Source organism: Melozone crissalis, unplaced genomic scaffold, assembly GCF_028551555.1.
Source record: "Melozone crissalis strain CALT ecotype California unplaced genomic scaffold, PUWL_Pcris_2 ptg000005l_1, whole genome shotgun sequence".
Lineage (NCBI taxonomy): Eukaryota > Metazoa > Chordata > Aves > Passeriformes > Passerellidae > Melozone > Melozone crissalis.
Window position 1 is genome coordinate 44,948,738 of NW_026535783.1, and position 25,127 is coordinate 44,973,864.

Here is a 25,127-nt window from a genome sequence, read left to right on the forward strand (position 1 = left end):
TAAAGTTTCCTTTAAGTATTTGAGGCATATTTGATACATTTCTAACCCTGTTTAACCGAACGTCTAAGAACTCAGATGCTATTCTGAGAATGGCAGTGCAGCCAATTATAGCTTTTTTGCCCTTTGTGGTACAATGCAACTTGCTTTTATAACCTGATAATACTATCTAATATATTCCTGTTTTAACAGTATAGTAATTCAAGTTTCTCTTAAGACCTTATTTAATTCTGTAAATCTAATTTGATTCTTCTTCCAAAGCCCTAGCCTCCTTCTTCTCGTACTAATGCTTCTTCTTTCTAATCTTATTTGCATTCATATTATCCACCCAGGTGGTACACCAATAAGAGGTAAGAGTGCTGAACTAACGTTCACAGAATGATCTTACTCATTCTTTCTGTCCTTTCATCCCTCTCATCTTTGTCCTGTTTTTGGTTTTGTTTTGTTTTGTTTTCCATAAGGAAAAAACAAAACAAAATAAAAACCACAGAAATGTCCATCATCTGATTTTCTTTTTCCTTTGTCCTGTTTGGTTATGATCAGTGGCTCTCATATTGTGACCTTTCTTTCTTCACATTGCCTTTTCCTTTCCCCTTTTCATTTGTTCATTAAAAAAAAAAAAAAAAAAAAAAAAAAAAAAAAAAAAAAAAGTGATATGCTTCAAAGAAAGCATATCCAGGTCTCCTGGCCATAGCCCAGTCACAGCGTACCATTTGTCCCTCTTTTTTCTTTTTCTTTTTCTTCTTCTTCTTCTCTTTTTTCTACTTCTTCTTTTTCTTCTTTTTTCTTTTTCTTATTTTTTTTCTTCTTTTTTTCCTTCCTCTTTTTTTTTGTCCAACTGGAGCAAAAAAAGATCATTTTTTTTTCTTCCTTAGCTGTTCTTTTCCTGGACCAAAGCCAAGATGGTCTGGAGAACAGTAGCAGACATGCAGAAGACAACATGGACTATCTTCTTTTTGTCTTATCTTTCATAAAAGGTTTTTGGTTTTGTTCTTCTTCAATCCTTTTTTTTTCTTTAACTTCATAAAATTGAAAATTATGTATCCCCTCCCTAAAGAATTACAGAAGTGGTTTTTTTCCTTTTATTGTGGTTTTGCCTTTTTTTTTTTTTTTTGGTTGTTGTTGTAGTTTTCTTTTTTTTTGGAATTCTCTCACCTCTGGATTTTTGGATCTTCTAATCTACAGGCTTTGGAAATGAAAGGTTACTGACTCATTATTCTTGGTGGTATGTGGTATTGGTTTTTGATTCTCTAGCAAAACTGTTTACTTCTTTTGTAATTCTTGTTTTATATTTTTCTTGGGTTTTGTGACACCACACTGCTAATCCCACTTGTGGATTTTGATGGGTGTCTCAGGAGGGGCCCTCCTATGGTCCTCAGCAGTGGTTGGTTGGTTCTTCCTTGTTGGCGTAGACCATGCTTTTGAAACTTTTTTGTCTTCTAATTCAACTGCTCTTTGTTTTTCAGCAAACGTACTTTAAGATTGTAAGTTGCGGAAAACGGTCTTTCTTTTCTTATCGATCTGCATGTCTTAAAGGAGTTTTATTTCTTTAAAATAATATTTTGATAATTGTAAATGACTAATACAATTTCTTTTTTTTCACTTCAAGCAGCCTTTTTGTTCTTGCTGCGCATTTTTGGCTTTCTTCAGCAGAAGATTTCTTGAAGTCTGTCCTGCTTTTTTATGAGTACCACCTTTTGTGCTACTTTTGTTACTAGATTGAAACAATTAAATAAAAAATAAAAAACTATAATGACCCAACTATTTAATCTCTATTGTTTTATTAAAAGCCATTCTTCCTTGAAGCAGTCTCACCCATCTTCATTTAATGGCTTAGGAAATAGTATTGTTTAGACAGGGTTTTGTTGTGTTTTTTTTTGCCAAATGCTGATTGTTTTCCTGTGCTAGCACTGATGATGTGAAAAAAATAATCTCTGTTTTTTTCATTGCATCATTTTCTGTCTGTGCACCTTAGCAAGAAAATGAATCGACGTTGAGTGGACCTTCGCATACAAGCTTTTCATATTGTTGAGAGGTGTATTGTTATGGATGTAAAAAGCCTTCTCTGACCCTCTTTTTGGCAATGTATTTTATATTCATACAGGTGCCCTCCAAATTGAACTGAGTGAAGAATCTGACCAAGGCAAATATGAGTGTGTTGCAACCAACAGTGCGGGTACACGCTATTCTGCCCCTGCCAATCTATATGTCAGAGGTAGGAATGACATAACCCTGGCATCCACTGTTCATGCAGGTTCAGGGCTAAGATACTCTCAGGATCTGTACAGTAACCGCTGTAATGACCAAAATGCCATGGTAACTGTGTCAATTGTAAAGCTAATTTTAAACTGTAGAGGAAAGGCTTGGGGTTTATTTGTTCTTTTAAAGCACTCTTGAGTCCAGTCTATCCTGTGGGTTAAGGTTTGTAAGTATATTTATATTTTTGCATTTTAACTTTATTTTTTTCCTGCATTAAGTTAAATTGTGCTTTGCATTTATATTCTTGTATTTGTTTTGTTTTATTTTGCGTTTCTTTTCAAACTCCTGAAGTGACTGCTCTGTGTGCCACTAATCAGCTGAGTGTAACCCCGGGGCATTGAGGTGTATGCATACCTGACCTCTGCTGTCTAACTGCAAAGGAAAGGCTTCTAACATTATAACTTTATGTATGCAGAGCACAACTGTATTTTCTTCTTTTCTCTTTCTTCTTAATATATATGTATGTGTATAATATATAAAAATATATTTTATTTTTTTTTTTAGTGTAGACTTGTAAGTGAAGTGTAGTCCTTTAGAAGGATAGGGGTCAATTGGCTATATTATTTTAAGAAATTGCCTTTTGTATGACAGGTATGACTAATAATAAAACCATTATATTCTTCTGTATGGTGGTAAAAATGGTTATTAACATATTGAATTTTCTTTTTGATTCACCTAGAAAGAAGGGCTTTGTTTCAGGCAGTATTTCCTACGTCTGATTGATGTAGAGTTCTGTAAAACAAAGCCTATTGCATACATACATACATATGTGTGTATATATATATATGTGTGTGTGTGTGTGTGTCTATTATATAAGGGGATGGGTGGGGGAAAAAAGAATGAAAATATAAACAGCTTAAACCTTACAGTAGGATGGATGACCTTACAGAAAAAGCCTAGCCTGATTTTGAAATTTTTTTTAGAGCTGATTTTTCTATCAACCTGATGCGTTTTCATATGGTGTTACTCTTTTGGCTAATTAAAAAAGAAAAAGAAAGGAAAACCATTCATAGTTATAACATCCGTAGAAATTTATTTGATCTTTTATTTTCTTTCTCTTCTCCTCCAACATACTGACTCTCCTGTACTGCATGAGGCATGTATACCTTTATATCCAAAGGAAAATTTCAAAATTATGCTAGCTATTGTTTCCGTTTAGCTGTGGAAAATGCTAACTTTTCAAGATGAGGTAGGAAGGTTTAATTAGAGCAAGTAGAGATGTTCAAGTAGCAGTTGAAAGCCTTGATATGGCCTTTTTACTCTCTCTGTGTTTCCCTTGTTTTTCTCCTTTCCTCATTTCATTGTGTTCTGCATCAAACCCCCTACATCCCTCAGAGCTGCGAGAAGGTTGGTGTGTTTTTTACTTTTTACCCACCTTACAAAACTATTAATTAAACCAATAACAAAGAATACAAATGAAATGAATGTAGCTGCATTGTGGCATTTTTTAAGTTAATGTTATGTTTAAGCGGAGAATGCTCTGGTCATGGCTTTTGATGAGTGCTGTTATCTAACTGTTGTGCATGACACGAGAGAATGAACCTGGATGCATGGCAATCTCTTTAGCTTTTAATACTAATGTCTACTAAACTTGGTCAGTGTTCCTGCTTTTCTTCCCTTTTAATTTCTTGTTCATACTGATGCCTGCTTTTCAAGGAATGGTTTCAGTAGTTGCTTTTCCAAATAGCCCACGCATGAAGACTAAACTCTCCTTTGTCTGTAAGGATTTTGTGCAATACAAGAAGTTGCTCATTGCTTGCTGTTTGCTTTGTGTGGCCTCTGTGAACTGGCCGTTTACAGATGTTTTGCTCTCTGCTTGTTCCCCTTCTGCCTGTCATTCACTCATGAGGCCATTGCAGTAAGCCCCTTCTGAATCCATAGAGGATCACGGAAATTTAATCAAGCCTGGAGGAAAGGTTTCAGATTAATATAGTTTTCCTGTTGATTTTTTGGTTTTTTTTTTTGTTTTCAAACTCACTTATAGTCTTATTTTAATTCTAACTTTTTTGCTGAATTAAAACTGTGTTTAATGATTAGCCTCTATTAAGGCCAAATAAATACAGTTTCGAGTACACCATCCAATGAAAGGCCTAAATACAAGCCTACCTCTCTCAGCTACCTCTGTCACTTCCACCTCCTACACACATGTGCACACCACTGAGAATATTTGAAGCAGGAACACTGATCTGTTATTGCCTGGTAATTTTCTCGGTGTTGTGTTTGTTTAAATATTAACTACTCTGTTAGTGAAATGTCCTGCTATGTGTTTAAGGTTGCCACCCCTTTCTATCAATACAGAAATGTCTAATATTATTAATCCTTATTTTGCTTTCCCTAAACTGTGAGCATAGTGGAATCCTGAATGTTAAATATTCTCCTATTTCCCCAGTTGCTCTTCCTAGCAGGTGCTTTTTAACCACCTAAATTTAATCTAAGTTCCTTCTCCCTCAAATGCTATGCTCCTCTTAAACTCCTGTATCTGTCAGCCTATCCTATTTCCATCGCTTTCAAGTTTCTTTTCCTCACCCAATAGGTTTTTTGTGTTGTTTTCTCTCTGCAGTTTTTACTCAGACATTTCCCTAAGCATGATTCTCTACAGTTTCTGTCATTTGCTTGCCTGCATGACCAAATCCAGTACTTTGTACTGGCTTTGCCTACTTTCTTTCTGTGACTCTGTCTCTTTTTCTATCTGTCTCTCTCTCTCAATATATATATATATATGTATATGTATATGTATATTTATATACATTTGTATATATGTATACATATGTGTGTGTATATATATATATATTTGAATCTGTGCGCAATTCTATATTTTTTCTATGTTTGTTTCAGTGTTAGTGTGAGGTCTTGAGGCTGCATCTACTTTGAGTCTGAAAGCAAATGAAATTGCACTTTCAATTTATTCTAGGCAGTGTGTTCCAGGACTGTGATGTGACGATGTGGCGTAGCACATTTATTCACATCAACTGGAAGCATGCAGCATTGAAGTTGGTGATCAACTCAAGCATGCTGTTGACCTTCCAGTTTTCTTCTGTGCATATATATATGTATCGGCATAAAAAAATGCATATATATATGTGCGCTTGTGTGTGTGCGTGCACGTGTGCGTGTATATCTTTTGCATGGTGTTTGTGTATTGTTAGTATGTAGTTAGTTACATGTGGGGCCCTAGCAGGTCTGAATCAGCCTTTGTATGAATGTGCCTAATAATATCCTCAAATAAATACAGAATAAATCATACTGTGTGCAGACAAAATTCTTGTTTAGTCTCTTATTTCTCTTATATATATTTTCTGGCAGACTGGAATAAATGCTAAAATAATAAATTGTGTCTGTACACTGCATGCTGTCCTTATGCAAGACTCAGTTTCCTTTTTTGTATATGTTATTACCTTTTTTTTGTGTTTTGTTCCAGTTCGAAGGGTCCCACCGAGGTTCTCTATACCCCCAACAAATCATGAGATCATGCCTGGCGGGAGTGTAAATATCACCTGTGTTGCGGTGGGATCACCAATGCCATATGTGAAATGGATGCTAGGAGCAGAAGATTTGACACCTGAGGATGATATGCCTATAGGGAGAAACGTCCTTGAGCTTAATGATGTCAGACAGTCTGCAAACTATACTTGCGTTGCTATGTCTACCCTTGGTGTTATAGAAGCAATAGCGCAGATAACTGTCAAAGGTATATCTCAAGCACATTTATTTGGACACAGTTCTGTCTTTTGTTTCATTCCTTCTGAGCAAACATATTACACTGAAAGGTCTAAATGCCATTTGCCCTCTTAAATCAAGAGGGTAAATCTTCTAACCACTCACTAACATAAGACAAAATACAGGTTCAGACAGCAGTAATAATCACTAATTGAATAATTAATATTTATTAAAATAAGTTAGTCATAATTTTGCATTACTCTCTGTGTCTAGCTCCCAGCCTTCATTTCAGTTAAAGAAATTATCTTGAAATGTTGTGTTTCTTATCAACAGCAGGAACCTTTGAGAACCAATCATTTGATTTTTAGAATTGCTGGGTGTCCAAGTATCATATTCACTGAGTAATTGAAAACAAGAGGTTCAAAAAATATCTGAAAATTCAGTTGTAATTGTGAATTGCCTTTCTATAAGATTCCTCTTCTGGATATGGTTATGGATTTATTACAAAAGTCAGTATCATTAATTCATGACAAATTAACTGCATTGGACAGAACGTGAAGATTTTCCAATAGATTTTGGAGGAAATCATAATTAACAAAAGCTTGCTCTGAACAGATTACTCTTTCTTTCCGTTTTGTCTTTCCGCTTATTTTTGTTTTGTTCTTAGTTACTGTTTGTAAGCTTTTTTTATTCTAATAAAGAATGTCTACTGTTACATAGTGCTAACTGTATTTTTTGTTATGTGTATTTAGCCTTACCCAAACCTCCTGGAACACCTGTGGTGACAGAAAGCACAGCAACTAGCATAACGTTGACTTGGGATTCTGGAAACCCTGAGCCAGTTTCGTACTACATAATCCAACACAAACCCAAAAACTCAGAGGAGCCATATAAAGAAATTGATGGGGTGGCCACAACACGTTACAGCGTGGCTGGCCTAAGCCCATATTCAGAGTACGAATTTCGGGTAGTTGCTGTAAATAACATTGGGCGAGGGCCCCCCAGCGAGCCGGTGTCAACAAGGACTTCAGAGCAAGCACCTTCAAGTGCTCCACGCAGTGTACAGGCCCGTATGCTGAGCTCCACCACCATTCTGGTACAGTGGGAAGAGCCCGAGGAACCTAATGGGCAAATTCAAGGTTACAGAGTTTATTACACCATGGACCCCACTCAACATGTCAACAGTTGGATGAAGCACAATGTGGCTGACAGCCATATTACCACTATTGGGAATCTGGTACCCCAGAAAACATACTCTGTGAAGGTTCTTGCTTTTACTTCTGTTGGGGATGGACCACTTTCTAGTGACATTCAAGTCATCACTCAAACAGGAGGTAAGCTAGCAATGAGCAAAATTTGTGAGAGACTTTCAGTTTAAAATGTTGCAAAAAAACTACCCCCCAGGTGTAGCCAGTTTACTCAGGCAGTTTTTGCAGATAACTTTTCTCAATTCCACAGTGCAGGTTATCTTTGCAGAGTGGAAATTACCCCATCATGCTTTCTTTTTTCATCAATGTCAAGAACTTTATCTGCAGTGCAACTGAAATGTCAGGAAGACCTTCATTCTGGGGGTGGCCAAATCTTATGGCTTTTGTTTGGCAATGCTCTGTGCACTAAACCTACTTCTCAGTAATTATTCATAGCTTTTTTTGAGATGTTAGTTGTGGGTTTTGGTGGGTTTTCTCTAGGCGACATGCGGTTCTCCTATGCCGAATCACTCTAGGGAATGTTGCTTTTGGGAATTTAAAATGTATGTGCACTGCATATGTATTCAAATAGTTGGTAAAGATTCTGAGAACACAGAAAACACAAGAGCAATAAATACAACAAATCTTTGTGTACGTTCAAGCAAGTAGGTTTGTACACTTTGGATTTATAAGTCAAATCAAAGCTGCCCCAACAAAATGCATACCACAGGGTCACTATTTTCTTGGTTTATGTTTGCAGTTAGGTTGTTTTGTTTCTGTTCAAGAACTTTTAGGTCCATGAATTAGTTTTACTAGTAAAGGACAAGCAAGCACAGTAAAAAACGTGGCAGAAAAGTTTTTATGAAATCTAAAGTGAGAAGCTCTGGTAGAGTTACACTGCACAAAGTGTTTTATTGTAGCAATAAGAAATAAAAAGTCCTTTTGTCTAGCAGTTTAGAGAAGGCTGTATGAAGTACTACTGTGGGTCAGTGATTTCCTAGAAATATATAATAGTACTTGAATTTTTTAGTACAGGAAAGTTTCCTGTTGCAGAATTTAGCATCCCTCCAATTCTTAAAAACAGATCTCTAAAGTATAACTGTAGACAGTTATGTTTCATCCACTTTCTACTTCTGCATTTTACCAACATGCATTTAATAAAGAGAGAAATTGATGTATTGTCCTGGAATCATTCTAGGCGTTGTGTTGCACAAAGATCTATATGTTACCCTTTGCAGTATCTCAGCTAAGCTACAAAGTTACAGAATTTGCACATGCAATTGTCAATATATACACCACAGTTTACTTTTGGCATTTGCAACCATTTTCAGAGAGCTAGTTTTTATATTGACATCTGACTTCTGATTGAATCCACATTCATGAGGCTTTTCCAGAAGAAGGTTTAGTGAGCTCCTTATCTGTGTTTTCACTCTCAGCTGCAAACCTCTTAGATTAGCAAGTGTCTGACAGTGGCTTCCTCAGTGAGGGATGAAGGAATCAAAGTAATGACCACTGAGGCTCAGCTGGACTGGCCCAAGTTACATTACTTTCTGAGGTCACTTCAGAGAAGTAAGCATGTCCATCTGTTTCTGATTACTGTTGCAATCTAAAGAAATTACAACAACATTAACAGTGCTGGAGTGTTTCTCAGTACATTATTTCAATGTTTAATTGTGACTATATCAAAGAAATTGAAATAAAACAAAGAATGGGGCACACAGGAAGCATATTTAAGCACTGATACTTTTATTTGAAATACAGCTGTTTTAAGTCTTAAAAGAGGTAGAAAATACAAAAGTCTAGTGAACTTTTCCAGTTCAGGGTATGATTAAAAGCTAGGATTTGCCCATCTCTCTGTCCAGTATTTTCTCTTCAGCGAACATCATAGAAAAAAAGCCCTCCTTGTCCTTCTCTTCCAATTTGCTTTTATGTACATCTGAATATGATTGTTTTAGTTAAAATCTCTCAGGATTAAACACATTCCAAATATTAAAGCGAATATAAAGTGTCATCTAAGGTCAGGGAAAATGGATTTAATGGAAACATTTTAAAAGAGTTAAGGTAGGAATGGGATGCTGATTACATTTGGTTGATTTTATTTTAAACAAATAAGCCTGCCATTATATACATATTTAGCTTAACCCTCAATTTGGGGGTATTAGAGCATATATAAAAGAAAATCTTGCTGACAAGTGTGACTTACAGGCTCTATTAGATGGGTCAGAGTTTTCCTTCCTTCTCTTTGGAGAGAGATTATAAAAATGACTAATTTGCCCTTAAAAATAGTGTTCAGAGGAATTTTTATTTTTTTATTATAGCAGAATTACTCTTTTGAAATGGGTGTATGAATGGCTTCTTTCTTTGCAGATCAGCTGAAACTCTGCTGGTAGTGAAATTTAGATTTTTAATTAAAATATTGGCTGGGAGCATGTAGTTTGAAGGGAAGTGAAGGATATATTTTTCAGACAACCAGACACTGAAAAAAACCCCCAAAAATTTCAGTTGTGGTGTTCAGTATTTTTCTTAAGCATTTGAAGGCAAAGCCATGTCATATTGCCAGTTGTTTTCAGCAGTGCTTTCTTTATGGTAAAAAGACCCAATTTTAACAGATTCTGTAATCAGAAAAGAGCTGTGGAGCTGAGCCTTTTGAGTAAAAGGAAACCAATTCCAAAATTTAGGAAAACCTTTACTCCACATTTTGGGCCAAAGGATTAAAATCTCTTCAGGTTGGAGTCAGGACTGGTCTGTTACGTAGGTTAATTGACTTACCAAATTTTAGAATAAAGGAAGATTGATATAAGTTTTAGGGTGATACTTCTTTTGGTTTTGTTTTTGTTTCTGTTCTTGTTCCTGTTCTTGTTCTTGGTTTTGGTCTTGTTCCTGTTTTTGTTTTTTTTACTTTGTTAGAAAACAAAATTTGTTTGCATCCAGTTTAGCTGCTCAGGACGCACTTTTCGTGACCCTTTCTGGGCTTAAACTGGTTGTAGGAAACATCATTTATTCTGTGTGTACCAAGAAAATTTAGAGTTTTGAACTGTCTCAGTTTGGGTATTCATTTAATTTTAACCTGCAAAGAGAGGAGAGCTAGTAAAGGAATTAAGTGAATCTTGTTTTTCTTCTGAGCTTAGATAGAAAGACAGGAGAGAGTACACAAGGTCTATTGGATAGTGAATTACTGGAAAAAGAGCTAGGTAAAAAAATTAATAAATATTCAAGGAAGTGAATGTGTACCTGTTAGCATATGTTTCAGTGGAAAAAATTTAAAACACAAAACATATTAGTTTTAAGTGAAGGATTCTCCATTATTTGAAAACTGAGGTTTATTATAATTATTAAAGGGTAATGCTCTGAACATAGGAAGAAGGACAGTAATGAGAAGCCCAAGTATCTGACTTGCAGAGCACATAAATGGAGCCTTAGATTCAACAAAATTAATGTTTCTGGAGTTCTTGTGGTAAAAGAAGATTAGAAGTTCAGAGAAGGAGTTGGTAGCAAGGAAGTACTGTTCTGAAGTAGTGTTGTAGTAAGCTAGCGACTTTACCAGATATTTAATTTTTTTTTCATGAGCACGTGGATGGGGAGACCTGATGTCTCTGAAACCCCATAGTCCTAGCCTGCTGTCTTTTGCAGCATTTCATGAAATGGACTTCCACATGAAAAGAGTTGAGAGCATGTACCTAGAAACTCAGAAAGCAAGAAAGCAGGTGGGAGAAATTTAGGCTTGAAAGGAACCCCTGGAGATCGTCCAGTCCAACTCCTCTGCCAAGGTAGGGTCACCTGGAGCAGGTGACAGAGGAACATGGCCAGGTGGGTTTTGAGTGTCTCCAGAGAGGGAAACACCACAACCTGCCTGGGCAGCCTGTTCCAGTGCTCTGCCACCCTCTATATAAAGAAGCTCTTCCTCAGGTTGAGGAGAAATTTCATGTGGTTTAATATATGGCCACTTCATCATCCTCTCTGTGGGCACCACTGGAAAGAATCTGCCCTCATCCTTGTGGCATCCCCCTTTGAGATACCTACATATATTGATGCTGAGGTGGGGTATAGGATAGCTTTTCAACTGACTTATATTTTAAAACTTCCCTCAAGGGACATTTTTTCTCTCAAGGGACGTTTCTGGTCAGGTAGAAAAGACTGTTTCAGCTTTTGAATAACTCCCCTACTATCAATGCACAGGTAACTTTTGTTAAGTGTTGTAGTCTCTATTTTACTTCATTTAAACGCTAACAAGATGAGTTCAGTAATGAGAATCTTAGCTTCACACACTGATAATTTATCTCTTCACTGTGTTCTTTAGTCATTCAGACAGGACCAGGTGGACTCTGTCTTTAAGACTCTCTGACACTTTTTTTTATTCTCAGGGCTCCCACTATGTCAGTTAGAGATAATATTTGAAAAAAGTGATTTATGGATTTCTGACTATTTTTCAGATAATATACTGTGCTTTTTTAAAATCTGAAATGTATAGTAGTTAATTATTTTGAGTGCTGTGGTTTTTTGTTTGATACTGCAAACCTCAGGTATCTTCAGACTCATTAGAAGAGATTATTTCAGTTGTAGCAGAGACAGGGAGAACACAGTGCACATATTATTTTGTATGTTACACAGTGCACTTTTTATTTTGTATGTTAGCCATTTTATTTTTTAATTATATTCTATTAGGACTTGTTTTTCAAAAAATATGTATATTGTTTACAAAGCAAAAACTCTGGAGCACAGTGGGTCTTCAGTTGTAAGAGTTCCTCTGTAGAGTTTTATGTTTCTTTCAGAGAAATCAGAAGCCTAAACTCTTGGTCCCTTTAGGTTCCCTACTGATTGCAAATTCTCTTGATCAATCTATCATCCTTTGCAAAGCTGGTTTCTTATTGAACTCATTGAGTTTTACTTTGGTACTGGGTTCATACCAGAGCTTATTGGCAATAAGGTGTGTTTAGTTTCTGTTATTTTGGTTTTGTTTTCTTTCTTTGTCATCTTCTCTTATCTGTTTGGAGCAATGCAGACTTCCCTGTCACCTTTTTCTTCTGTCAGTGTTTACAGCATCAGAGTTGTCTTAACTGTGGTTAAAAAATCCAAGGGGAGATTAAATTTGAAAGCAAGATATTATTTTGACAAACAGCATTTGGAAAAGTCCAGTCAGCTTGTATTATAAAATGATTGAGAATTGCAGACCCAAGATGACAAAGGGTTTGAGCTTTTCTAAAAGGAATACTTGGAGAGTGAGGGTCTTAAAACATGTAGAGAGTCAGGAAATACCCTTAGTTCTCCATCTGCTGCCATATTTATCACAACAGATGGTACCAGCTTTCATATGAGTCACTTGACTGATCATTTACTATTACTGCCTGGCTGTGTTCTACAATTCATGTGTCCATACATTAAGCATAGATCATAGCATTACAGGACAATCAGGCTGGCAGGATGATTATCTGAGGAGGTGTCCAGCCACAGCCACTGCCCAGAGCAGGCTCAGCTCTGGGGTCAGACTGAGCTTCTTTGGGCTTCACCCACTTGATGTGTAAAACGTCCCACGGCTGGTATGGTCCAACCTCCTTAGGCCCTGGCTGTGTTTCTGCATTTTCCTGAGCCTCACATGTTTTCAGCTTGTGCCGCTGCCTCTCACCTGCCACACTCTGTGAAGAGCCTGGCTACATCTCTTCCACTCCTTCTGTCACTGCTGGGAGTGCTGTTGAGAGCCGTCCATTCTCCCAGCTGGACCATTGCCAGCCCTGCAGCCTGTCCTTGCAAAATTAGAATCTGTCACAAACACTTAGTTGATGTCTCCTCTAATGGCTCCCCATGCTTTGGGATCATTTCCTCTTTGCACTTTGCAGGACCCAGGTAGTGTTCTCTTTTGAGACCAGACACCTTTTAGAAAAATATCTAATTAGTCCTGTCCCTTTTTATTCCTGTAAAAGAGTTGGTCTCCTTTTACTCTCTCTCATTCATTAATAAAGTCCATTCATGAGCTGGAAGAATATGCACCTCATGTATAAAGGTTCTATTTGTTGAGAGCTAGATATCAAATCTGCACCAGAATACCCAAGGGCAGTGTTCTCCTCAAATTGGTATTCTGTAGAAGTCTGGGGAAGATAAAAATGAAAATACCAAATTATTTTAACAGTTAACTCTCTGAAGTTTTTAGGTCTTTTACTGTACTAAAAGAACATACTTGTAATGCTGTCTTAGAATTCTGATAAATGTTTGTGTAACCATCATTATTGTCACATCCTACTTCTTACACCTGTTCTCAGTGTGTTATAAGAAGTACATCTATTTATTTTTCCCCTGAAAAAATGAGAGCATCTCACATTTTATTCTTGAACAGCTAGAAATGCTGTGGAAAACTGTTTCATGCCTTATCAATGGCATTATTAATTGGAAGTAATGTTTTAGAACTTGGGTGCCAAAACTACTGTACACAATCCAATGATATAGTATGTTTTCCTGCCTTTTCATAGTCAACCTTATAATTTGCTTCACATTTGAAGAAACAAATTAGGATAACATTTAGTGTGGATAATTCCTGTGACCATTGCACAAGATACAGCCACAGAGAATGTTATTGACTAGTGCAGTCAAAAGTGCATTATGCTTTTTGCAACTAGAAAGTGTTGTCACTCTATTCTTAAATATACCAGTCATTAAGGGTGGAAATACTTCACTTCATGAGAAATTAGCTGAATGTCTCTTCACTAGGTTATAACTACTTCAGGTTAAACAAGCTGGGTTTTTTATGTGGATATCATCTTAAAGATCAGGATGTGTTTACTATCTTTCATTTATGAGCTGAGAAAAAAAATGTAATGTCTGGAAATGCGTGTAAGAGTTTTAACACTTTATTCTAGACTATTTCAGCTAATCATGTGTTGTATTAGCTTTTTCTCATACAGCACATATATATAGATGTATATATTTGCCATTTCACATATAGGTTATTAGATTGGTGGTATTCATCACCAGACATCTCTTCAATTATATTTCAGTTTGTTTGTTTGAAATCCTTGATAATTTTTAACAGGTGAATTAAATGTATCATTTTACTTTTTCTGTGCTTAGATAATTTTGTTTCATAGTTCTGTGAATACATTTGCTTAAGTTCAATAAGATAAATAAAATTGATATTGCATGCCATATTCCGATAACGTTTTAAAACATCTGAAAATATTGAAGTATCCAAGTAAATAATTGGCAACACTGCTCAACTTTTCTTTAGTACCTGGTCAACCATTGAACTTCAAAGCAGAACCTGAGTCTGAAACGAGCATACTGCTTTCCTGGACACCTCCACGGTCTGATACCATTTCCAGCTATGAACTGGTTTACAAAGATGGAGAGCATGGGGAGGAAGTAAGTGGCAAGATTGTACATCTTTTAAGTCATCCTTAATAAGTTGGACATAAAATACGGCAATGGTTTAAATTTCATATTTTAGTAACTTATTTCAGTGACAATGCCTTGATATTTAGGTTTGTTAAGCTGAGCAGTTAGCCTGGTGACAGACTTAAAGTGTGTAAACAGCAGAAAATGTTCTGTTTCGGTTTTGTTTAGTTTGGTTTTGATCTGCTTTATTTTCTTGAATTTTATTTTTCCTCTGTGGTTTTATCCCAGTACAAAACCATACAGGCAACATAGGGAAATCAGTGTCTCTGAATACTAACCAAGACATTCCCTTATAATCTACATTTAGCAACGGGTTTCCACTGAACCTACTACATCGTATCGCCTGCAAGGCTTAAGGCCAAACAGCCTGTACTTGTTCCGCCTAGCTGCACGGTCTCCTCAAGGCCTGGGTGCCTCAACAGCAGAAATCTCAGCCAGAACCATGCAGTCAAGTAGGTGTCTTTCCTTTAAATATTTATTCTCTTTGTTTTTATTAATCTCAGTAGCCCAGGTAGACAGAAACAGAGAAAAAAGCAAAATATGATATTCATGTTGCTTGATACAGTAAAAGAATACTTAAAATATGAAGTTCTGAGGTGTATCAACTTTTTATATGAGTGGCTTTTACATAGTTTCAAAAAGCAACCCAAATAAACTTGTGCCTAAGGAGGCAATATAATGTTGGCATAAAGAAAATTTTATTTTATAATAAGGTGAAATGTTGTATCATGCAGTAGGTGTACATTAATAGAAGTCCTTAACCAATAGAGTTCCACCTTCCTACTGTGCACACTTCTTAGGTTGTCTCTGCAGCATCTCCCTAAAGTGCAAACATTTGTGTCAAAAAAGTGCAAAGTGGATCAGGTTGAATACTTCAGACTGTAACAGATATTTCTTACCAACTCTTCTGTAGTATCTTATTCTGATTTTGTTAAATTTTCCTTATCTAGGCTTTTTATGATGTTCAGTCATTTCCACCTTGGGATGTAAAAATTTGTCAGGAGCTTGTATATTCACCTTAAACCATTTAAATTAAGACTTAACTAAAACAATCAGCTATGATGTCCAGAAGGATTATTCTTGCCTGAGAAGTTAGGTTTTCCTGACAGTTTGCATTACAGTGTGTCATTGAAAAACTTAGTACAATGCTATTTGTATTTGTTTTAAATTAAATTGCCTGTTCTTAAAGTAAGATAATTCAAAACAGAAAATTCAGTTTCTCAGTTGACATTAGTCTTTTTAATTTGCAGTCATGACAGGTGATTGCACTATCATTCCTTGTTAGTGTTATGTATTAATATCAATTAGTGTGACTGGAGACACAGTGCGACTCACCTTTAAGCAAAGCTAAATGTGTTTCTGAAGCATTTCTAAGGCACTTGGAATAAGCACAAAAAAGCACATGTAACACAAAGTTAGTTTTAGATATAGTGGCAAGGCAATTTTTCAGTTTAGTAATTCAGAATGAATAATTTGATTAAAGAATAGGTATATATTTATTCTGGGATCCATTTCAACATTTAGAGTGGTCATTATCTTATATTGAGTGAAGATTGCTTAGACTGCATACAAAACAAACATCTAGGAGCCAAGGCTCTGTGTTCCTTATATAAGCACATTCCTGTTTTCTCTTCTTGCATATAAGAATATGTTATGTTTATCTCAGCCTTGTGTCTTCAGATAGTAGCAAAATCCAGTTGATTTCAGTGGTCAGATCCAAGTTATTTGCTGCAAAGATTACATTTGTTTTTTAAAAATGTGCAGTTAAGAAAAATATATATGTGTTAATAAAACTGGTTAAAGTAAGCCTTCAAATTAGCCTCAGTTACATAAGTGCAATATTTTGCATTTTCAGAGTATAATGGATTAAAAATTAATAAACTTCTGTGATTTTATTAGCAATATTCACCAGAGTGTGCCACTGCCTTTCATCTTTGTATCAGAGGGAGATGCTGCAGGGATTTATTTCTTTTTTGTAAGACTCTTAAGGGACATTTTACATGTGTTTCACTTCCAGCACAAGTTAATGGTAGAAGGGGATCCATTTCTTTTGAGTAGCTGAGTACTGAATTAGTCTATAAAAATAACCCAAAATGTGTTAATTCTCATCTGCTCTTCCCTCCACCTCCTCTACTTAATTGAAATTCTAGTAAATTCCCCCCTATCTTCCCTTTGGAGCAGCAGTGTACCATACTGAGTAAAAAGCCATTGATCCCTGTAGAAAGAACTGTAGGGAACCGAAGGATACATGTGTAAATGCAGTAGGTCACAGCAGGGTCCTAGGCCTTCTCTGTTGTTTTAATTTTGTTTGATGTGACTATTGTAAGTACGTATAAGTATCCGTTTGTTTCTTTTTTCCCTTAAGAAACTGAAAGAAAAGGTGGAGAGGGGGATGTAAAAGGGAAAAAAGAACTTGCACACAGCATGTATATTTTTCTTACAAGACAGGAGGCAGAAATAGGAAAGGAGTTCACATCCCCTCCTTCTGCTAGTGAGTTTGAATTATGGCTCCTTTTTTGGTGCTCTGAATGATCTGTTAGTAAGCATAGATTTTGGTAAGTCAAAGTGCATTTAAGCAGAGAAATGCATACCTAACTTTCAGTACTATATTTGCCTCACTGAAAGCAGTAGAATGACGTGCATGCTTAGATGCTCTGAAGCTTGGGGAAGGTAAATACGCTAACGTACTCCTTTCAAAACAAATGAGTAAAGGTGAAATTTCTGCTCTGGAAAACTGGTGTTGCTGACAGGAGATGAAACAAAGTCAGAAACTCACATTCTGAGGTGTCAAGCTTATAAACTCACTTTGTAAAATGAATGCCTGCTTTCTTTATGTGTTGTTTAGGGTAGATTTTTTTCTTTTCTGTAGAAATAATATACATTACTGGTAGGATTAATTCTTTGCTAGCAAAGGTGTCTCCAAGAGGAGTTAAAAAAATAAAACTGAGAGCTGATCTAGGGTAAGTACAAGTTACAGTCAGAATCAACAAGCCTGTCACTTTTTCCTGGTAGGTAAATCTTTGACTAAGACTTTCGTCATCTTCTATGGACTGCATGCTCATAGTATGTTAGCTACAATAAATGTTTCAGTAAATGCTTTCAATTTGAATGTAATTTATGGTTGAACTTGTGTCAGGCAGACTCATTAAAAAATCAAAAAAAGTAGTAATTTGTTTATGAGAGTGGAAAGGCTGCAAAATGGCAACCTATGGAGCAATTTCTAGCAATTATTGCAAGTTTTAGGAGCTCTGTTAAAGATTTTCTGTCTTGGGGAAAGTAAAGCCACTTGAAGGGGATGTCAAAATTTGTAAGTAAATACATGTCACATGTTATTTACATTGTTATAGCTTGCACTAATTGCAAGGATTGTAAAGATAGATCAGTAGTCATAGAGGTATCACGTTTTTGTTTTATTTCAAGAAGAATTTTAATTACAGGTAGGTAATATTATTTTGGGGCTTCATTTTCATATATTTCCCCTACATCCTTTTTCACCATTTAGTTCACCTGTTCATTTTCAGTTTCCTCATGTTAATAAGCCAAGGCGCATACGATTATCTGACGTTCTGCTTTTTTGAGTTTCTACTTTTTTTGTTTAATTATTATTTTCATTTGGTTCTCTTTTATTTATTTTTATTTTTTCTTTTTGTTCATTTTTTTCAATCACTTCTATCCTTCCACTCAAATCCTCCTTTAACCCACTACTGAAATTAGAGCCATCAGCTCCTCCTCAAGACATTAGTTGCACAAGCCCCAGCTCCACTAGCATTTTGGTAAGTTGGAAACCTCCGCCGGTGGAAAAACAGAACGGCATTATCACTGCATATTCCATCAAGTACATTGGAATTGATGGAGAAGATGTCAAGCCCCATGAAATTTTGGGAATTTCCTCGGACAGTACCCAGTACCTTTTGGAACAGCTGGAAAAGTGGACTGAGTACCGGATCTCTGTGACTGCTCACACTGATGTTGGACCTGGCCCAGAGAGCTTAGCTGTATTGATTCGGACAGATGAAGATGGTATGTTGCCTCCACTACATCAGTTTGCACCTCTATGACTCTGTCATCTGCTGTCTTTTGTATAGGCTAACAGTAATTTTTTCTGCTCTTTTTTTTTTTCCCCGAATATAACCAGATATTTTCACCCTTTCAGCTTTTTATTCAAAGACTGTTCTTTCTACACCATTTTTCTATTTGGTGTTTTTGTATTTTTTTAATCAGAAAATTTTTTTGCAAGTGACATGAATCTGCTGCTCCTTTGAGCCCATACGTATCCTTCTTGCTCTCCTCCTTTAATGAAAAATAACTCCTAGGGAAAAAACTTCCTGCCTTTTCCTTGATTTTACAGTCATTGCCATTTTTAAACAGTTATGTATATAAACTTTTTTTCAGGTCTTGTTTTTTTGGTTGTTTGTTTTTGGTTTTTTTTTTAGCTGCTTTCTTCTTCCATATTGTGCTTTTTGATTTGAGGTTTTTTTGGGTTGTGGTTTTTTTGTTGGTTTTTTTGGGTTTTGTTTTTTGATCTTGGAAAACTGATGCTCCACACATTTTCTTTTCTTCCATTCTTGAAAGTGACAGAAGACAGCCTTGTAATCAGCCTCCTTTTTATCCTGAGGAAAAAACAAACCGAAATAAAACATAGAACTTGAAAAACAAAAAAAAGGGCAACTTTTTTTTTAATCTTTTGTGGTTTTGTTATTATTATAGTATTATTATTTCAATGATTAAAATCTCTCTTTGTACTATAATGCTTTGAATCTCAAAGCATCTTCCTTGGCTTTTGTACATTTTTACATGTTTTTCTATTTCTCTAATACTCCTTTTTCTTCCATTTTTTGCATCAGTCATGTTTTTTGATCTTTTCACTGAAAGGTAGAGCAGATTTGTTGAGCATCCTCATTTGCTGAATGATTTGTATTCTTCAAAGACAACATAGTGAGTCTGCCCTTTCTTTAAAAAAGCAACAGGCATGGGTGGGACAGGTGGCTGTAATTCTCTTCTGTCCAATGATGTTGTTCCAGTTCCTAGTGGTCCTCCTCGCAAAGTCGAGGTGGAGGCTGTCAACTCCACTGCTGTTAAAGTGTCGTGGCGCTCGCCTGTGCCCAATAAGCAGCACGGCCAGATACGAGGCTACCAGGTGCACTACGTGAGGATGGAGAACGGAGAGCCAAAGGGCCAGCCCATGCTGAAGGACATCATGCTGGCGGATGCACAGGTAACTGGGCCACTCCCTTCTTCCCTGGGTCACAGTGAAAACATTTCGTGTGCCTAAGAGTTGCCTTTCGTTGTTGAGGGTCTTTTTTCTTTCTGCTGAACAGTCTACCAGCCAGCGTTTTCTGTGTCCATTTCCAAAACTTTTTTTTTTCAGAATACTTGCATTTAAAGGTTCTTGGGCCAAAACAAGACACTTTCTTCTCTGTTGATCTGCAGCTAAATGCTAGGCTGTGTCATTGTTCTGATTCCGTTAAACCTTAAGAGATTTAACATCCCCTCTGAAGTTCTAAAGCATCAGGGTGATCTGATCCAGAGTTAGTGTAGTAAACTGTGCATGGCCTGATCCACCCATCTCCTATTTCAGTGTTTCAGTGGAGAGCCTAGGATCATTAGGCTCTCCTAACGCTGTGTTAGTCTGTTATTACAGTGTTTCTCTGATTGCATGGAGAATCTCTCTTTCTCTCCTGTACGCACCTTACTACACAGTTCACAATAAATTAATGTTCTTAATGTAACTTTAGAAACCACTGAGGTATTGTACTTTCCATTATTCATATCAGGAGCTTCAATAAAATGAGGAACTTAGTTTGAATAGGTATGTGGTTATTTATATTGCAAAATTTCCCATCTATTTTAGAAATTATGAGAATATGAGATAATGAAAACATCCAGTTTAAAAAGCTTCTCAAACTAGGATTTTACTGATTGAGTTATACCAGCACTATGTAAAAATTAAGATTTACAAAGCTCCTGACACTGACGGGGTCATCCTGTGGGAAACTGTTATGCATTACGCATCTCGCTGCTAGCTCACAGTTTATGACTGGATTGACTGGAAATAAAAAGAAATTATTAACCTAAATCAAAGAGTAAAATCTGTTTTGTAAGCATTTTACATGGGTAAACAAATAGGGGGTTGCCTTTTTTTTTCTTCAGTTTTGGTTCTGATTTCAGATTTGCAGAGACCTCTTTGGAGAATAGGTCTCTTACATCTGCATTTTGCTTATGACCCTAATTGCTAAATACTGTGTCTGTTTTCTGGAGGACTTTGCTGCCAGTACTTACTTTCTTATTTTGGAAAACATGGTGTTCTTATGGTTTAAATTCAGTGGAGACAAAGATGAAAGTAGATCAGGAAGTGGGAAGGGAAGGAACATGCTGGTGTGCTTTGGTTCTCTTCTTTTCGCAAATTGTTTCTTTCAGCCTCTCTCTGGTAGGGGATTAAAATGATTTTAAACACTAGAAGGTCATTAACTGGAGACTAGATGAGATATTGCAGTCCAAATATCATAAAGGCAAAAGTTGTATTTCTTCTTTTGTCAAGTATGGCTTTGACCAGCCCACTTGCCACTGTTTCAGGAATGATAGTTAACTCCTTTCTCTTCCCACCACTCCTTCCTGCCTGTAGTACTTCTGTGATACATGTGAACAAGGGTGGTGCAGGTATGAAGACATAGATGGTAAAATATCTGTGTGGTTTCAAAACTTAATGCATTGAATTAGTTTAGGAAATGGAAGTATATAGCCTGGTAACTTGTTTAAATAAATCAGGTAGCCCTTAATTCTTCCTTGGTAACTTTTAATAAAAAACTATTGTGAAATAGTACTACATGGTACAAGAGGATTCATTACTTCTTTTATTTGTCAGTGAAAGAGAAGTAGCTGAATTTTAGGGAGAACAGAAATGGAATTAAAATGGAATTAAAAATGCCTGGCCTGATTTCATAACCAAATTTCATGTGATTCTACATGGATAATTCGTACTGTACATGACTTTTCAAACACCTTTAATATTCATTTTACTATAAAGAAGAAAACTTTATCTCAACCAGGCTACAAATCTCCTTATTTCTTTTGTTTTTCCTTTTGACTTCCTTTACTGTAAATTAGTGGGAATATGATGATACTACTGAACATGTAAGTACTTTTTGACTGGGCAGAAAATCATTGTGTGTTTTGGTTGAGATTTTTTTTGTCTTGCTTGTTTGCTTGTAGCACTGTATGGTTTTGTTTTTGGTTATGGAGTTTTTTGGGTGCTTTCTTTGGGTTTATTTTTTTTGTTGTTTTGCAGGGTGCTTTTTTGACATTTACACAAATGCATGTTCCTAACATCAAGGGTTTTCTCTCATGACACCTTTTTTCTTTGTTGTTTTGTTTTGTTGGTTGTTTATTTTTTTTACCCCAGGGAGAGTAGGGTCACTGTTGCTTGCCTGTTCTGGTGTTTAGCATGATGCCAAAATGTACAGCACTGATTTGTGTTTTCATCTCTTTGATGGCTGTCACTAAATTTGCCTCACAGTTTCTTCTTCACAAGGTGATAGAAAAATAAAATAGAAGCGGTTCAGAGTTACATACCAATAGTTGTATTTTTCTGTATTCATTTTAAGATTAAATTTTTTTTGTTTAACTGAAAGTAGAAGTCAGTTGTGCTTTCTTTTGTATAAAATAAATACATGCTATCAGGAAAGCCAGATGCTCTGCACTGTTTATGCCTAAGTAATAACGTTTGCTGTATCCAAACGACACTTTCAAACATTACATGCAGCCATAGCTCTTACACCATGAAGTACTGGTTGTTTTAGATGAAAGTAATGTCTTCATAAGTCTTTCTGTTTGTGGTTTTGTGGTGGTTTTTTTGCCTTTTACAGTTTAATTTTGGTAGTACCAGGTGCAGTTTTCTTATGAAAATATGAAGTCTTTCTTACTGATTTTGGTCTTACAGTTCAATTAAATTCTGAGATAGAGTCTAAGAAGTTGATCTTTTGATAGTAGATTTTTATGTGTTGTTTCATTCTATTTTTTGGGGTTTTTGGTTTTTTTTTTTACTTGAGCTATTTTGCCCACTCATTCTGATCATTACCTAATTATTTCTATATTGCTAATAACTAACTGTAAATACAATGCTGAATTCTAATCATGTACTTACTAAGCTCATATCCACTATCTTGAAAAATACATATACTATGAATAGTCTGGCCCATGATTTTTATATTAACTTTTCATGGTTGTTGCATCTGAGGGATGTGTGATTGCACATTTGCTATTTATTTAGGTGTATAAATACACCATCCCTCTGGCAGCATTGAAATATGGTGCAAGTTCATTCAGCCCTATGAACATCCAAAGGAGTAGTCCAATGGTTACTGGACTACTGGAAGCTGGAGACTCCTGGCCCATCAGTTACCTTTAAATACTGTCCTTTTATACTTACATATAAGATTTATTTATATTATGAGTGTCAAAACTTACTTCTCTTGCAGTCCCTGTAGCAGGACATAAGTTTAGTACATTTCTCATGCACCATTCAGCATCTTCCATGTGCATATACATGTGTGCGCACACACATATGAAAAGATACACCCTTGCTCTCATATATACAGTTTGATGTTGCTGTTACTTTGCTCTAGCTAAGGAGATATTGTTTTGTAGCTGCTGTCATCTGAGTGCCATCAGATCTATCCCCTGACCAGATTTTTAGTGGTGTTTTACATAGTTCTTTTAGAGCTGAAGGGCTAGTTGTTTCTGAAGTCCTTTCAGGTGTTGAGCAGTGCAGCCTACCCAGTGACACAGGTTGCAGTGAAAGTGTTATGGAAGTAACAAGGCTTTTTTGTTGATGGTTAGCTGATGGTTCAGCTAAACCATCATTAGTTAAAAAGTGTGCGTGTAAATGCACACATTTCTCTTACTACGCATTTTAGAACCATACCTGTGATATCCTCTTAATGATTAAGTTAAGCTGAGTTTCTCATTTCTGCATGTGCATGTGTTTCACAATGTCAGTAGTATTCCTCAGGCAAGGTATTTTGGAAAACTTTTTTCGCTGTTCACGCCACTGAGCCTTTGGCCTTTTGCTTTAAACTACCTGAGGTATACTGTTTGGATGTGTGCTGTCCTTTATTGCTTAAGAGAGTGAGATGTTTGGCATTATCAAGTATTTCACACAGCACAGTCTGTTGGTGCATTCACATGCTTGCTATTACTGCCAATAGCTCAAAAGTGTGATACAAATGGGTTTCTAAAGGATTCTGCATTCTCCTGGAAAACAATCTACTTTAAATTAATTGTTCTTATTTTACTTTTTTGCATCTTAGGAAATGATAATTTCTGGGCTTCAGCCTGAAACCACATACTCTTTCACTGTGACAGCCTATACAACTAAAGGTGACGGAGCACGCAGCAAACCCAAACTTGTATCTACTACTGGTGCAGGTAATACTTATACACAAATTGAGCTCTAAATGAATCCTTTGCTTTTTCTGCTACTGTTTTTTTTGAACATCTCCTGTTGTGTGAAAAGTATTTCTAGGACATAGGATTTTCTGTTTCAGTATTTGGACCTTCATTTATTTAGATAAAAATAGAGCCATGACTCCCTTTATCCCTTTCTTAGTTCCTGATGAGGTCACTTTATAGTTTTTAGTAGCTCTTCCACTAAAATTGATGTCTTCTTTGAGAGGAAAAAATTTAAATTTTTCCTCAGCTCAGAAGGATATTTGAAAACCTTTTAAAGGGCTTTCATGATCTTTGTGAAAGTAGCAGCACTGCTGCCTGTTAGTAAAAACATTGAAAGAACCCATCTGTATGAGATTCACAACTTATCTCAGAAGAATGTAATTATTAAAGCAGAGAATTGGAAAACAGAATGAAACTCCATCCTGTGAAACCCTGAAGCCTATATTGATTCAGGGGTAATTTTAGGAACAAACTGGGGCAGAATTCATTCTGCCACTGTGTTCAGTCTCAGGTGGTGTCAAAGGCTGGATATCCTGACTGCATAACCAATACAGCAGTTAGCACAGATGGCATGAACCAAACTGCTTTTATATGAGGAACAATTTTTTTTTTTCTTTTTTTAATATGTCTCTGTGGCACAGCTTAACCCAGGTTTAGTGTCATGCTTACCTACAGATGTTCACAATCTGTAGGTATTGTGTTCATTTTCCGGGTTTTTTAGTGCAGCCATTAAAGACATTCTATTACAGTCACTTGCAGCACCATTACAAGTTCTCTGAATAACAGCGTATTGTTTATGCTAATAGATAAAATTCAAAAGGTTTTTATATTTATAGTGATTGATTCAATTTTTAAAACAATCACTGAATGCAGGACACATCTAGTATTAATATCAAAACCATCTATAAGCTTTTCTTGTTAGATTCCTTGGAAAAATCTCAGTCTTGGTAGCTAGATACACAGTGCTTAGTTTCAGGTCTTAGAATACATTCTAGTTATTTCTCTTGGCTATTGCTGAAACATACTCTCTAACTTCTTATCTTTCCTGAATTCTCATACTCTGAGAAAAAAGGTGATATCCATTTCTGTCATGTATTGGAACTTGATTTAAGAAAAAAAGGCACTTGATCCATTACTCTCTTTTAAAGCTAAATTCCCAGTTCATTCAGTTATATAAATTCCCAGTTTAACACAGTTATA

General features: G+C 36.1%; 1 protein-coding gene across 22 annotated transcripts in view; it reads left to right on the forward strand.

The window, feature by feature from the left end:
• Positions 1-25,127, forward strand: part of PTPRD (protein tyrosine phosphatase receptor type D) — a 1,150,230-nt gene that overhangs the window by 1,013,260 nt on the left and 111,843 nt on the right. For 3 of the 22 annotated variants that reach the window (XM_054282388.1, XM_054282398.1, XM_054282418.1), the window contains 11 exons: positions 330-347; positions 2,102-2,212; positions 3,592-3,603; positions 5,675-5,944; positions 6,666-7,247; positions 14,314-14,447; positions 14,788-14,932; positions 18,195-18,500; positions 19,502-19,695; positions 21,585-21,611; positions 23,786-23,903. In XM_054282388.1, the coding sequence (XP_054138363.1) occupies positions 330-347; positions 2,102-2,212; positions 3,592-3,603; positions 5,675-5,944; positions 6,666-7,247; positions 14,314-14,447; positions 14,788-14,932; positions 18,195-18,500; positions 19,502-19,695; positions 21,585-21,611; positions 23,786-23,903 (1,917 nt within the window). The remainder of the gene's footprint in view (positions 1-329; positions 348-2,101; positions 2,213-3,591; positions 3,604-5,674; positions 5,945-6,665; positions 7,248-14,313; positions 14,448-14,787; positions 14,933-18,194; positions 18,501-19,501; positions 19,696-21,584; positions 21,612-23,785; positions 23,904-25,127) is intronic. The other 19 variants (XM_054282435.1, XM_054282444.1, XM_054282460.1 and 16 more) reach the window with 11 other exon arrangements.